This window comes from Lissotriton vulgaris, chromosome 1_1, assembly GCF_964263255.1.
Source record: "Lissotriton vulgaris chromosome 1_1, aLisVul1.2, whole genome shotgun sequence".
Taxonomy (NCBI): Eukaryota; Metazoa; Chordata; class Amphibia; order Caudata; family Salamandridae; genus Lissotriton; species Lissotriton vulgaris.
Genome location: NC_141685.1, coordinates 400,876,004 through 400,891,329, shown reverse-complemented (window position 1 = coordinate 400,891,329; position 15,326 = coordinate 400,876,004). Strand labels below are relative to the sequence as shown.

At 43.2% G+C, this 15,326-nt stretch overlaps 1 protein-coding gene across 1 annotated transcript in view; it reads right to left on the bottom strand.

The window, feature by feature from the left end:
• The window catches only part of LOC147747255 (cytokine receptor-like factor 1), a 52,778-nt gene extending 37,962 nt beyond the window's left edge, over positions 1-14,816 (bottom strand). Inside the window, exons 1-3 of the mRNA XM_086936203.1 lie at positions 14,692-14,816; positions 12,678-12,756; positions 5,399-5,516 (exon numbers count right to left, since the gene is read on the bottom strand). Coding sequence (XP_086792329.1) covers positions 5,399-5,516; positions 12,678-12,756; positions 14,692-14,772 — 278 coding nt within the window. The 5' untranslated portion in view covers positions 14,773-14,816. The remainder of the gene's footprint in view (positions 1-5,398; positions 5,517-12,677; positions 12,757-14,691) is intronic.
• Positions 14,817-15,326: the final 510 nt, after the last annotated feature.

Below are 15,326 nucleotides of genomic sequence, written 5' to 3'. Positions count from 1 at the left end.
TTATACTTACATTGCACCCTGCTCTTGGGCCTACCATAGGGGTGACTGATATGAAGAAAAGGGAAGGTTTAGGGATTGGGAAGTGGGTGCACTTGTCCAGTCAGCATGACAGTACCAGACTGCACACAGGCTCTGCAATGGCAGACCTTAGACACATTTTACAAGGCTGTTTCGGTGGGTGGCACAACCAGTGCTGCAGGCCCACCAGCACCATTTGGACTTACATGCCCTGGGCACACTCAGTGCACTAGACTAGGGTCTGACAAGTAACCAAACATGGAACCACTGATTAATACATCAATTTACAATAGAGAGCACTTGCACTGTGGCACTGAATAGCAGAGGCACAGTGCCCAAAGCGTCTAACACCAGCACAAATACATGAGGCAACAGCAAAAATGGAAGGGAGACCCACGCCAATGGTGCTAGGTCTATCAGAGAGGCACTCGAGTGTCACAGGGCAGCGTGTCCATGAATTCAGAGAGCATGAAAAGGCTGGAGAGCTAACTGGGAATATCACAGTTCAGTAGAAGAGGCACAACGCACTCAGTACACTTCCCCCATCATTACCGCTGCCCAGGTCACTGCGACATGTGCAGTACAGATGCAATAAAAATGATACCAGTTACCGGGCCGCTTGTATGAGGGCCAGTTAGTCAAGGGACAGAGCACGCACGCACAGGCTCACAATGTCTCTGAAAGCCATTTACAGGCACAGTGCTTGAAACACAAATATAAAACTGACAGTACTCGCTATCCCAGAGTACCTGTTTGCCAGCGGTACTCTTCTGTTGTGAGTACTGCATCCCTGCTGAGAAGTGCAGTACTGCTGAGATACGGGAAAGGCTAGAATATTAAGGTACAGGAGTGAGCTTGTGACGGAGGGCAGAGAGGAGAGCACGTGAGGTGTCTGGTGTGAAAGAGCAGCAGGGGAGGGGGCGGAGAGGAGGCTCTGATGGAGAGCGAATACTAAAGGCCGAGAGGAAAGCCAGATGGCGCGGTGCCTGTGCACTTGAAGTGTCTGGTGTGAAAGAGCAGCAGGGAAGGGGGCGGAGAGGAGGCTCTGAGGGATAGCAATGGCTAAAGGCCGAGAGGAAAGCCAGATGGCGCGCGTGCCGGCATGCATAACCGCAAGCTTTAGGCCACAGGCAAAAGCTTGTGGTCAGATTTCTGAAGTCCACTCACTAAATGTGTTGCCAGGCCGCGCATGCGCTGGCTCAAGCGAGACCTAAAAACGAAATTGGCAGTATTTCTTTATCAGGACATGCCACACACATCAGAGTATGCCCTACCTTTCACATACACTGCACCCTGCCCACAGGGGTATCTTGGGCCTACCCTAGGGGTGACTCACATGTAAGAAAAGGGAAGGTTAGGGCCTGGCAAGCGGGTGCACTTGCCAAATCAACATGGTAGTACCAATCTGCGCACAGACATTTCAGTGGCAGGTCTGAGTTACATGTACAGGCTGCTCATCTGGGTGGCACAATCAGTGCTGCAGGCATTTGATTTACAGGCCCTGGGCACACACAGTGCACTAAACAAGGACTTACTAGTAAATCAAATATGCCAATTAGGGAATCAACAATGCATAAATACAATTTACAGAGAGAGCAAATGCACTTTAGCACTGATCAGCTGTGGTAAAGAGCCCAGAGTCATAAAACCAACAAAAACAGTGTCCAAAACAGGAGGCAAAAAAGCAGAAAGCCTTGGGATAAACCCCCTGGAAAAGCAAGGTCTAACACCAGCTCATATGCATGTCAACAATTGATTAACACCCACTTACGGGGGAGCTAGCTGGTGCTAATTACAGACCCGCAATTATGGGCCTGAGCTGAAGGCGAGGACACTTCATATGAGAATGGACAATGAACAGCTCTTACCTCCTAACAGAATGCTGGAAATAACACTGTCAGAACATACAGCCCTAGTCTCACTCACTCAACAGAGGCTGACCCTAATATTTTCAATCAGAGTATCAACTTCTTGGCCAAAAGAAAACTGACCAGAAGCATAGGTCCATTACTGAACACCTACCTTGAAGGTAAAAACTCTTGGAATTTGGATGCACCATGAATTGCCCATGAAGGACAAAATCTTGTCAGTAGAAGATCTAGGCTTTTAGCACTAGAAATCAATCAAACAAACCTGTCAGACCCCCTTTTAGCTCTGGTGATATCCAGCACCTTTTAGCATGATGTAGATTTGCTGAATAAAATGAACATAATCTTACATTTTCCACCAAAGTGCAGGTAATTCTGGCAGTGATTGTTTTGCCGTTAGATTTTGCTCAGTGCCTATTTGGAAATCTATGACTCTCTTATAAGTAAAAGTCAATATTTTCAAAATACTGACGTGGGTGCGTTCTGTAGCTTTCACTGGTGTGACAATGTGACCAGTGGCGCAACAATAGCCCCCAAAGGCCTCGTGGTGCTAGTGGGGGGGCCGAGCTCCAGGGTGTCTCCTTTGGGACTGTGCACGGGTGGCGTGCCCCTGGTTTGAGAGCTCCTGACTGGGTCCAGAGTGTGAGGCGCCCCCCTCCATGTACTTTGCAGGGTGGGCCCCCTCAATTGTCTTTAAGCTCAGCCGGCTCTAGCATGGTGCGACCGGTGCCACCGCACTGGGTGCTCACTTCGTGTGGGGGCACCAATATTATGGTTTTAAAAGCACCTGCTGCTGCTTTCCTAGCCTCCAGCAATTTTCAGCCAACAATAAAAATGACAAAATACCTGGTAGAAATCAATTCTTATTATTAAACAGAACCTCCCAACCATGGGGTTAGGTTTAAATTCGAAGTTTCTGATTCTCCTGAAGAAGCACTCTTAAACTATCCTACCTACCAGTATGGATGACCTGTGACCTCTATACCTTCTGGTCCTCTGTCTTGTGTAACATTTCCTATACACTTATTTACACACTTATGATTGATTGTCTCTGTGTAATCTGTGTGATATAAAGTATTCTGACACCTGAGACTGATAGGAGTGGTGCTATAAAACGAATTAAATGCATCTGAGAGAGAGTGGTTATGGAGGCTTGAGGGGCCCTGTGAAAGGATGGTTGTGAAGGAATTCGCAGGGGAGTTGGTCCCTGGGGGCGCCAACAAGCATTGTCACACTGGGTGCCACCAGAGCTAAAGCTGGCCCTGTTTCAGCTACTGCATGTGACTCCAATTTGCAAGAGTCACCATTGGCCCCAGTGAAGAAAAATAACCAGTCCATGCTGTGCTACATTCCCCACATTACTCCCTGGTCCGGAGGGCTCTCTTTTATTCAAGAACATTAAAAAAATATTCCCCTGCTAAGATTCTACATGCTATACATCAACTCCTTCTTTAGGTCCCTTGCTAGATGTGGTGGCTGCTCTTTTTTAGTGAGTGCAAGACCATCTTCTAGCTCCACTTGAAACAAATATATCATCCTCAGTATTTTAGACATGATGTAAAAACACACCTCTTTCAACCAGCTCGGAAAGGTCTCCTGATCTTCTCACTCTGCTATGTGTGACCGTCTCCAGAGCTGTGACACCGCTTTTATGGTGTATGTGCTTCATACAATTTTGTTTTCAACAGGTCATGTTCCGACGTCACACTCTTGCTGCACTTAAAATGCAGGCAAACTACATTAGAGGCTAGATGTACTGACACACTAGTCTCTAAAAACTGGATGCAATTTACAAACAGTATATGTAATACCAATTTCGTGTCCTGAACAATGTAGCAATAGGTCAATTTCCAAAAGTCAGAATCGGAGTGGGTCGAAATCTGACCTATCTCATTATTATTCACAAGGTAGGTCGCAAATTGCAACTCACTCGATTGATGGCTGTCACAAGGATAGTGGCCTGCAAGGATCAGCCGACCACAGTGTCTGTGAAAGCATTTCAATAAAGATACTTTTATTTAAGTAGCCTGTGTTTCCTTAGAGGAACCAGGGCTGCTTCAAAAAAAAAGTTTTCTTTTTTCAAAAGTTTCTTTGAGATTTGGAAGTGGTCCCCTGATCTTCTGCCTCCCCCTCTCCCCCCTCCTCCACCCCCCAGAAACGTTTTTCAATTTTCAGAAAGGGGGAGGAGTCTAATAGGGATCTGTTACCTTTTGAAACCTTGTTATCTCCCTAGCTTGGGGGTCAGTACTATTCAGTGGTTTGCGACTTGAATTATGCTTGCAAACCATTTATGCATTGTATACCGAGACGGTATTAGGAATGAACACCCACAACATGCCCCTTCCAAATAGCAAATGGATATCCAGTCGCAATCCAATTTTAGGAGTCCATTATTTTACCGACTTCTAAAATGGGAGTTGTGCACCGCAAAAACATTTTTTGTGGTCTCAAATTACGATTCTCCGGAAAAATGGTTTGTAAATCTGACCCACGATTTGACAGCATTCTGAGGATTCCTATTGGCTGAACCAATCTCAACATATGGGATGCTACGTTATTGAGCCAGCCTCCCTGCAGTAAGCTCCATCAATGATGAAGATTATATATGTAGGAAGGTTTAGGATTGAAATCAGGAGAGAGGACATTAGTTTCTAATTCAAAAGTGGCCTTTAATGTATGCACTAAAGCACATACATGAAGTCGTAGTGTTTAAATATTTTAGTTCAAGCAACGCAGTTTTTGGGATGCAGAGAATCCTGTCTGTCTGGTATAACTAGCACATGTGCCTTTTGTCAGACGCAGGCCTCCTGCACTCACCCAACCTTGCGGCCGGGGCAGACAACACACTGCTATGGATGACTTGACTGTATTGTAATTATTGTTGCATACTTTATACTTCTGTGCAAGATATTGCTTTTTAATGCTGTTTAATATTTTATGTGTGTTTACATCCAAAACTACTTTATAAATGATTGATTTTTTATTTATTTGGCAAAAGTGTTTTATTTTGTGTCATGGATCCAACCATTAGGGCAGTTAAAAGCATCACAAACATTAAAAATAAACCTAATCTAATCATTATTTACAGTAATATGCCATTGAGACCACCTATGTACAGAATGCTTTCTATATGACTATTAAGTGCTATAAAAATAATATATGTAATTTTGTAAAGAGATGCTGTCCAGTGACTGAAAGTCTTTTTTGCAAATTGACACAAAGAGATGGAAAGTTTTATGCATTGATTTACTCACTAGAGAGGTCCTTAGGCACAGCACGGCGGGAGCCTGCACAACCCTTCGTAAAATCCGGGCGAAATCTTGCAATATGGATCAATGAGATTGACCTTCTAATCCTAGCCCCCATACTAGATCACATTGAGTGATCCTTGGAAAGTCACTCATTCACCTTATCTGCCTTAGCTGGGAATGTTTTAAACTAGTAGATCCTGACATTAATCTCCAAATAAATGACTGGACATTTCTGTGGCCATGTATATTCACATTACTCACTTCAACTGATACATGAGCCGGTAGGTTGTGTTGAGTGGGTGGTCAACCAGTGGTCTCCAATGGCACGTCATGCTCTTAGGGTGAAGTACCAGGCACTGCAGGTCGGGAAATGTTCCTGCTGGAAGTGAAAGTAAGAACAGAAGGGTTTCACACACACAGCTACATGACCTTAACTCATTAGTTAGATCAATGTCTGCATTTACTTGGAAGAGTAAAATCAATGTGGAAATGGTAACAATGGTAAGGCTTTGAGCACAGGAGCGGTGGGACAAACCCACTGAGACTGCTGCTTAGCACATTATCATGGTAGGCTGGTAAGGGGCAAAGCAGCATTACTAAACCCTTGCATTAAAAGGTGACAGATACACTAGGTCTACACCCATCCAACTGTACACTATACATATCCCTTTAAAACTATTTCATGTTTGTGGGGGTGAGATCTGAAAGTAATTATTAGTCACATTTAACAATAGTGTGATCCACTGATATAGCATGGAATGCCCAATGGTGCAGTCCTCAAAGATAAGCCAGTTTCAATGAGTGCAACCGAGGCTCACCTTTGATGGCTTGGTCTGATTGACAAGGCAACTTTTATTATGGGCGCACTGTTAGAAACTGGGTTTCTGGCTGACTGAGATCAAGCCCTGGTCAAGTAATAACCACAATCCTAGTCAGGGTAAGAGGCAGGTAAACCCTAAATTAATCTGTGTTCACCCTCTGGTAGATTGTCACGGAGCAGTCAGGCTTAACTTTACAGAGATCATGTAAAGTAGTTGTGTAACACTTCAAACAGTAAAAGAGTGAAATCACAACTCAAAATGATACCACACCAAGTTGGAAAAATAACTGTGACCTTAATATATGAAAGAAGACCAGAACGATAAAAATCCAATAAGTAGAACTTTAGATATTGAATTTCAAAGTGTTTAGATACAAATGGTGCCTAGAAGCAAAGAGTGCTATTCGGGATAGTTGGTTGCATTGGACCAGGACAAAGTCAAAAGTTAAGGCTGACCACCATGGAGCGCAGCCCGGCTACAGGCCAGCTGAACAAAAGTACCTTAATCCTGGCTGCATTGATGTCAAGGATGCGCAGTACAGTACAGGAGATGCATCGGTGCCAATTCACGCAACTGCGACGATGCACTGGTTCATGATCCATACAACACTGTTGATGTGTTGGCTCTGATGAGCGGTAAACTTAACTGTTGAGGTTCGACGTCGTCCTCACGACTGTCGTCGATGGAGATGCGAGGACCTTGCACCAGGAAGAGCACCTCTTATTGGTAGTTCCGAAGGCGATGCATCAGGTCCGATCCACGCAGCAGCAGTGATGTGTTGGTTCTGATACACGCAGCAGAGGCAATGCGTTAGTTCTAATCCGTGAAGCAGAGGCTATGTGTCAGTTTGACAGCGGTAACATAGGTTCAGCTGGAACAAGCACCTTTGGCCTACTTCCAAGGGTCCAGGACTGGGGTGGTACCACTTGGGAGGGCAGACTCACAGATGGCAGAGTCCAGGTGCAGAAGCAGGGTGGTTGGAAGTCTTTTATGTCCCTGAGACTTCAGATCAAGAGGCCAGCCAGCTAGTCCTTGGAGTCACTCTAGGTTCACCGGAGGCAGGTCCAGGCCTTCAAAGGAGCAGTCCTGCAGGCTGGCAGTCCTTTCAGCAGCACAGCAGTCCTTCTGCGCAGTTGTTACAGGTTCAGAACTGTACTGAAGTGGTGGTGTGAGACGTCCAGTACTTATACCCAGTTGGGCCTTTGAAGTGGGGGAGACCTCAAAGACAGGTCTTTGAAGTTCACAGAGGTCCTCCCTTCCTGCCCTGGCCCCAGACTCACCACAGGGGTGTTTGTAGCCCTTTGTGCAGGGACAGGACACAGCCTATTCAGGTGCAAGTAAGGCTGGGTCCAGATCCTCCCTCTCATCCTCCCAGTCCCCAAGTCACACCTAAGCTCCCATTCTATGTGGCTGTCTAGGGGGAATAGACAAAGCCCAGCTGTCACCCACCCGACTGATCAGAGACAGGCATCAGGCACCAAATGTCTAAAGTACAAAGATGCCAACTTTCTAAAAGTTAGTAAAAAAATTAGGGGTTGGGCCACTTTCATGTCAGCAAGGCTAGGCCACTTTAATTATCAAATACAAAACAAGAGCCAGTACTGACGTTGCTTCAAACAAACATTATTTCATGTTCAAGACCATGGAACTCAATTATTTTGGTAACCATTTATTTCATCTTTCTTATTTCACCAGGCTATTATTCGTTTTTCGGTATCTGTCATAGATGTAAGAACAAACAAACCATACTTTTTTACTTCAAACCACAACAGTTTCCTGCAGAATAGTTATGCATCAAAGAAGATGTACGAGCACATGTGATTAAAGCCCATTTGTTAGCAGTTCTCAGTCTTGAGGAGAACCCATAACTTGGTCCGGGTTCAAAATTCGTCAACAGCAGAACACTACAGGGGGATTGCGGCCATAAAGCGAAAAGGTCTGCATGACACAGGGCACAATATATAGGAATAATTTGCAATTTCATGGCCCTTGTTGTCCATCCTTCGTGACACTTTATTGCTTTCGCCCCCTGGTTTGTCCATTAAGTGTTGGCCACACTTATTTGAAATTACATATAGGCTCCTTTTTGGTGTTAAAATTGACAACTGTGTTATATATTTTTGTTAATATTTTTGTTCATATTTATTCCAAGTGCATTTGCCACAATGAACGTTCATTCACTGTTTAATGTATTGTGTTGTTTGCTTTTATGTCACATAGGCTACAACTAGTAGTCTTTGAAGTTAAAAAGTATTGTTTGCTTGTTCCTACGTCTATGACAGACACCCAAAAAAACTGATAATGATCTGGTGAAAAAAGAATGATGAAATAAATGGGGCCACGCTAATTGAGTTCCATGAGTTAGCATGGTACAGCTCTAGCCTCCTAGTTAGTACATTAGTCACAGAACTGTCTAATAGAAGAGATGAAAAGAGCTCATCAAAACTACCTTTACCCCTTGAGAACCATATCTAGGGTTGCCTCTGAAAATAAATGAATATCAAATCAGTAATTTATGAACCCTGGGGGGTTTACATATTACTACAAGGTTAAATCCGAAAGCATTTCTGTAACTGATCAGACCTTCTTCCCTTATGTGTATAACTTAGAATATACCGGTTAGTAGTTTGACATACACGTAGTATCGACCTAGGGCCTCGACCCAGACCAGTCCCACAGTAATAGTGCTGCACCCACAGTGCAGGGGACCAGTAATTGCCAAAAACAGTGTCTGAAGCTAAGTTAGATGTCCTCGGGAGAAGTAAAATTCTAAGGATAACAAGCACTGGCGTTGCCAATAGGTCTCGCAGTAGGAAAGTTTGAGCTATTGGTTTTCTAAATGACATTTTATTTTTTTGTTTTGTGATTTACAATGCCCATACTTTTAACTTTTCGCATTAGGAAAGTTTGAGCGATTGGTATTGTAAATGACACTTTTTAATTTACGTGTTTGTTTTGAAAATAGCAAAATTAATAGCTTTGTCAGTTACAATGTCAATAGTTTTAACTTTTGCAAATGTGACACCTATAGCATTTGTAATGCAATGTGTGTTGTATTTACGTGACTTCGATGTATTGATATTACAAATAACAATGGCTTTTAATTTTGTAAATAATTAATACTTAAATAAAAGTTATTGTAATTTATAATGGCAATAGCTTAAACGTTTGTAAATAAATTTTGTGAAGATTATGTTCAGTGTATTTTATTGTGACGAAAATCCAAGAACATTGCATTTGAACCTACACACACATATGTGTTGCAGCACTGAGTGGTCTGAGGGTGAGGGGGGTGAGGGTGAGTGGGTGTGTGAGGGTGAGTGAGGGGGTGTGAGGGTGAGAGTGTGTGAGGGTGAGGGTGTGAGGCTGAGTGAGGGTGAGAGGGTTGTGAGGGGGGTCGAGGATGAGGGGGTGAGTGAGGGTGTGAGGGTGAGGGGGTGTGAGGGTGGGTGAGGGTGGGTGAGGGTGTGACCAGTTAGATATGGTTGGTATATGTTGGTAGATGTTAAACATAATGAGGATAAGAAATGGACCGTTAGATATGTATGTTTACGGAAGTGACAGCAACATAGGAAGTAGGGGAGAAGTACACAAGGGCGAGAGCCCCACAGAGCGGGGGTGGGGGAGAAGTACACGAGAGAAACCAGTAGTATAAGGGGTGGCAATATGGAAGGGCACTTGAGCAGAGAAGGTGAAACCTGGTAAAACTCACACTCACACATTTTCAGAACCACACGTAGAAAGCTTTTTAATGTTCTCTATTAATATTTCCGGGAGGTTTTCCCTACTTTTCTATGCACTCACAGTTGTCGGACTGGGTGGTGTAATTTTATTATAGGTAGACTCAAACGTATAATTAAAGGAATACATGAATCATTACTTTAATGAAGTACACAAGGGCGAGAGCCCCACAGAGCGGGGGTGGGGGAGAAGTACACGAGAGAAACAAGTAGTATAAGGGGTGGCAATATGGAAGGGCACTTGAGCAGAGAAGGTGAAAGCTGGTAAACATATAGACTCTCATGAAATGCTTAACCAACAAGACGGAGGGAAGGCAGAGAAGGGGAGGGGGGAGGAGAAATGCGACACGGCGGGCAGGGGAGGGGGCTGAGCGGAGAGAGCGGCGATGAGGGTGTGAAGCAGCAGGGGCCTTTGAAGTGAAGCTAAGCTTCACTTCAAAGGTGTGGGAGAAGTGCTGTTATGGCCTGGGGGAAGCTGGCTGGGGAGGGGGACGAGAAATCCAAGTTTATGGCCCAAAAGCGCGTGCCTGTGGCCACGTGAACTCAAAGAAAACTGCCTGAAAAAACCCGTGGTTTCACAAGGATTTTGAGCACTTGAATTCTCGCCATTTCCCATTCCTTCGGAATGGAAAAGGTGAGACCTAAAAAAAAAACAGGCTGGGGGTTGTACCAGACCAGAAAACATTTGCTACAAGAATGAAATGTGCAGGTCGTGGCTCTGACATGTCTCAGGGCCTGCAATTGGAGTCATCAGCCATAGCTTGGATTGTGAACTGTAAATGCATGTTATGTTGTTACAGTAATTCCACAATAAAAGCATAAAGTTCAGAGTAAACGTTACAACACATTCTTTCCTAGCCATTGCTGTAGCAATGAGATGCAAAACCAATATGCCCTACTGTAAAGAACGATTTAGCCTAAAGTTTCCTACTGTTCAACTTTCTACTTTTTGACATTGGTAAAGTCAGGAATAGTGTATTCTTCACAAGTGTCTACAATTTCATGTCTGTCCCTTCAGAATGTATCTTCAGTGCCAAGAGTTTGAAAAGCTCAGAGACATGGCCAAGGTATCTCCTAAATAGCCACTGGAAATACATGTTAGCCAAAGCTGTATTCCAGAGTTGGATTGTATTGTACAAGCAAAGAATACTCAATCTCCTCGCTGATAGAAAATGGATGAATAACACAGGGGCATATTACCAAGCATAAGCGATAATTATCGCTATGTTGGCTTAGTGGCAATATTTTTATCGCCGAGCTGCGGCGATTTTTATCGCTTAGGAACCTTGCTATTATCAAGGTTTATCTCCTAAGTGATAAAAATCGGCCGAAATGCATGAATATCGCTGAAAAGTCAGCGATATTCATGCATTATCGAGCTAATGCTCTTAGCCATGTTATCCACCTACCATTGGATAACATGGCTAAGAACTGCTCAGGGGCAGGTGTTAGCTTTTGGAGATAATCGCGCTTAGCGAGAATATCTCCAAAAGTTGGTAATAGGAGATAGCGATGTTAGCGACTGTTTCCAGTCGCTAACATCTTGGCACGCCCACTTTGTATGTCATTAGTGATAAATATCACTGACATGCAAAGCGGGGCCCAAGATGGTCGCTATCTCCTACTAGCTATCGCTAACTGGTGTTAGCGACAACTAGGTAATAGGGAGATCATTTTATCTCCGCTTTCTTGGCTTTTAAAGCCAAAAAAGCGGAGATAAACCCCCTTGATAATATGCCCCACGGTTTTTATGATTTATTAACGATTCCTGAGAAGACAACATGAGTTTTCTCATCGACCACATCAAACCATGTGGATAAATCTGAAGGTGCTGACAACACCCATTGTCCCACCAGCTGTAATTTCTAGGAAGATGCCACATTATCAAGGAGCATAGGGGCATATTATCAAGCAGGGCGATAGAATTATGAAAACGGCCGCTAAAGCGGCGATAATTGCCTATCGCCCTATTAGCAAGCTGTCGCTAACTGATGTTAGCGACAGCTTTTAGGCGATAGTGAGCGGTTTGGGGACCGCTTTGCATGTCAGCGATGTTTATCGCTAATGACATGCAAAGTGGGCGTACCCAACCAGTTAGCGACTGAAAGCAGTCGCTAACGTCGCTAACGCCTATTAGCAAGGTAGGCGTAGCGAAGGAAATATTCGCGCTAAGCGCGAATATTTCCAAATGCTAACACCTGCCCAGACCAGTTCTTAACCATGTTATCCAATGGGAGGTGGATAACATGGCTAAGAACATTTTGTCACTAATGCTTGAATATCGCTGTATTCTCAGCGATATTCACGCATTTCGCCGCTATCGCTGGATATTTTAGTACAATGGAGAAAAACGTTGCTAATAGCATGTTTTCTCCGCTAATATATCCAGCGATAGGCAGCAATAAAAAAAATTGCGCTAAGCGCATTTTGCGATAAATATCGCTATTCCTTGGTAATATGCCCCATAATTTCTGTGTCAGGCCCAGAATAGGATCCTGAAAGGAGGCTACTGACAGTTTGTATCTGTATGAGATACTAAGTAACTTATTCCTGGGTCAGGGAATCTCCAGAAGAGGAATAATTATAATTCCAAAAGCATTCCTAGGCCTCTGAACTATTAAAAGATGTTAAGAGGGATCAGGTGGTGATGTCTCCTTACGAATTGTTAATCAAGGTTCTAAAGAATCAATGGACCCCATCAAAAATTAAGTTGTTTGGTTATAAAAAGAGCATTTGACCCATCTGCACCTGTATTTTGAAAAATGTTCAAACACCCTCTCAACTTTCGTTGACATGTTTCAGCTCATCGTTGCGCTACCCAAAAAATGAACCAGTCATGCGCTAATCATTTAGTGGTTTATGTTCAACTTCCAACATAGAAGTTGGTCATCTCATGATACTTCTAATTTTTCACTGTTGAACATTACAGTACAGAGCAATTAAATAAAAATTATCCTGAAGCTAGTGTACACGTATTACCTTCAAGGTTTATAGACCTGCTGGAGATCCTCGCGATGGAAGAACAGAGGACGAAGAGGAAGGTGGGTAGTCCATCCATCTAGAAAAAAAAACCAGAGCAAAACAGCAGCTCGAAATGTTTTTATTTTATATATATTTTATTTATGTTTTAGTACAGCTCTGTCAAAACGAGTTCTGTTAAACAGAAGTTCACAAAGTGAAAGAATGTACAGCTCCTTATAATATAAGTGACCAATTGGTTGCATGTTAATGGAGAGGTATAATCAGGTAAGTACAATAATGAAAAAATTAAGCAGCACTAGAAAAGCGTCACACTAACATGGAAACACAAATAAAAGCCAGAATGATATAATCTTATATTGTATCAGAATATTCCCCCGTGGGGTTTACACCAAGAGTGACATAGATATCTATAGCATTATAATTGAAAGTAATTGAAGTGCATGTACTGTCAAGTGTATATATAGTCTATCAACGGTGAATGCTAGTAATGCCCGTTAGAAGAATATGAAAGTGACGAGAAGTGCAGGTACCATCGACCACTTGTACAGCAGGCCTGCCGAGGAGTTCCAGCCCTGTGCCTTACTACTATAGGAGCGCTGCTGAGATGTGCCTAGTGCTGTCAGGAGCTCTTCTGCAAAGGCTGGTCCTGTCCACTACAGGTATAAGCAGCTTGCTACCATGTTCTAGTGGTACTGCCCACTTAGTAAGGGCCCCTGTATGGCTGTTTAGCAGTTCTCATGAAATGTACTCATCCTGTACTGCTATTGTCCATTATTAGTGCAGCAGCTGTGCTCAGAGAAGATGATACTTTCCACTTATACCACCACAACATTGCTGAGAAGTGTTGATAATGTAATAGTAAAAATATGGCAGCCATGTTGAAATGTTGCAGGACCTAAGGTGTGTATGTATGTGTACATGCGAAGCATGTAACTTTCTTGCTTATTATTTATGTGAAAAAGTTTATGAACCTGTGTCCTTGACAGCATGCACTACTTTAAAAGGACTTGTCAGTGCCATTCAAGACATGGCAACTGAGAGGCATCCACCGCGATATGTCTCCAACGCTCTTGTCTTATCCATCCCTAACTGCAAAATAACAGTTTAACACAGACTAGTTTATCATGTTGTCGCGTCAAACAAAAAATGCAGTAGATTTCTGTCCTCCCATCTCAGCAAACAAAGCCAGCGATACATACAAAGAAAATACCCTCTACACCCAATTTGGACTCACCTCACTGCTGCACCAATGACATTGATATATGCTCTATTGCAATGGCAAGCCTCAACAAGCCATGAATGACAGTCCAATCAGACACTGGCTGATGAATGTGATTAGTAAAGGGCTCAACAACAACATGAAAGATCTAATTTTGCCTCTCAGCATGGATCGCACGGCCTCTTTGCAATAGCTTCAGCTACCACTGCGAGGTAGGCAAAAAGTACCCATTATGTGCTGCCACAATCTGTATCCTCTCAGTTTAAAAATAAAACTGGATCAAAAACTAAGGAATCAAAAACATAGATTAGTGATTTTGAGGCTCTATTTTTTATAAGTATAAAGGCAAAGCAATTGGATAATAAAAGAGAGAATGCTCCCCCATCGCTCCTAAAAAAAAGAAATCACAGTTTGTTTTTTATTTGTTTTTCTTAAATTTTTGTTTTCTTTCTTGTGTGTCTATTTAAAAAAATCTAAAAAAAAAACACACGGGCACACGTTCTTGATATGCCTCAAATAACATGCTGAACAGTGAGACCTTTAATGTGCAATGTCACTACATTAGAATAAACAAACTAACCGGATCGAATAAGTCCCAATAGCTGTAATTCACTTAAAGAGAGTAAAGAAATCTGAAGGACACAATGGTGAAACCCTATGAGCCTACTTCCACCCTGTCCTTATGAATATGACCTAAATATGATGGAAGTGGCCGTGCTGCGAAGGGTGGTTGGGAAGATGTTGCTACAGCTGGGCCAGTAGATGGACAACAGGACAGAGCATGTTACTCACCTCAGCAGATCCCCCTCCAGTACTTTGAGCAGTGCCTCTTCCTTGACCTGGTGATGTTGGTGATGCAGGCCTACCCAGCATGGCTGCTGTGCTGTCTTTATATACAGTTCCCTCTGGGTGTAGGGGCCAAGCTCACAGGGAAAGTGCTTTCCTGGGTTGCAAGAAGGCAGTTTTCTTGAACAAAGAAAAGAGAAGGGAGTTTGTGGTTTTTCAAGTGAAATGCTAGAATGGTGATTCATGCATTTTTTTGTGAGTTGACAACTTCAATCCCTTGGAGGTTTATGGAAAGTCCAAGACCTTCTTTTTGCAAATTAGAATGAGCTCATCCAAACCTTAGCAAGCATATGCATGAAGCTATTTTGTTTCCAACCTGGCACTCAAGGTTCCCTATCTGTTTTAGCAGCGCCAGCATTTTATTTTAGTGAAGTCACAGGGCCCGATTCACAGAACTAACTAAAGACAAAATCCTAAACTTACTACCATTTTGGTATTCACAGAAGGCACTTACTCATTTGGGTATTCACAGAAGGCACTTGCTCATTTCGGTATTCACAGAAGTTAGGAGTGCTAACTTTAGGACTCCTAAACGCCTTCTGTGAATACCGAAAGTCTTAAAATTAGGATTTTTCTCAATT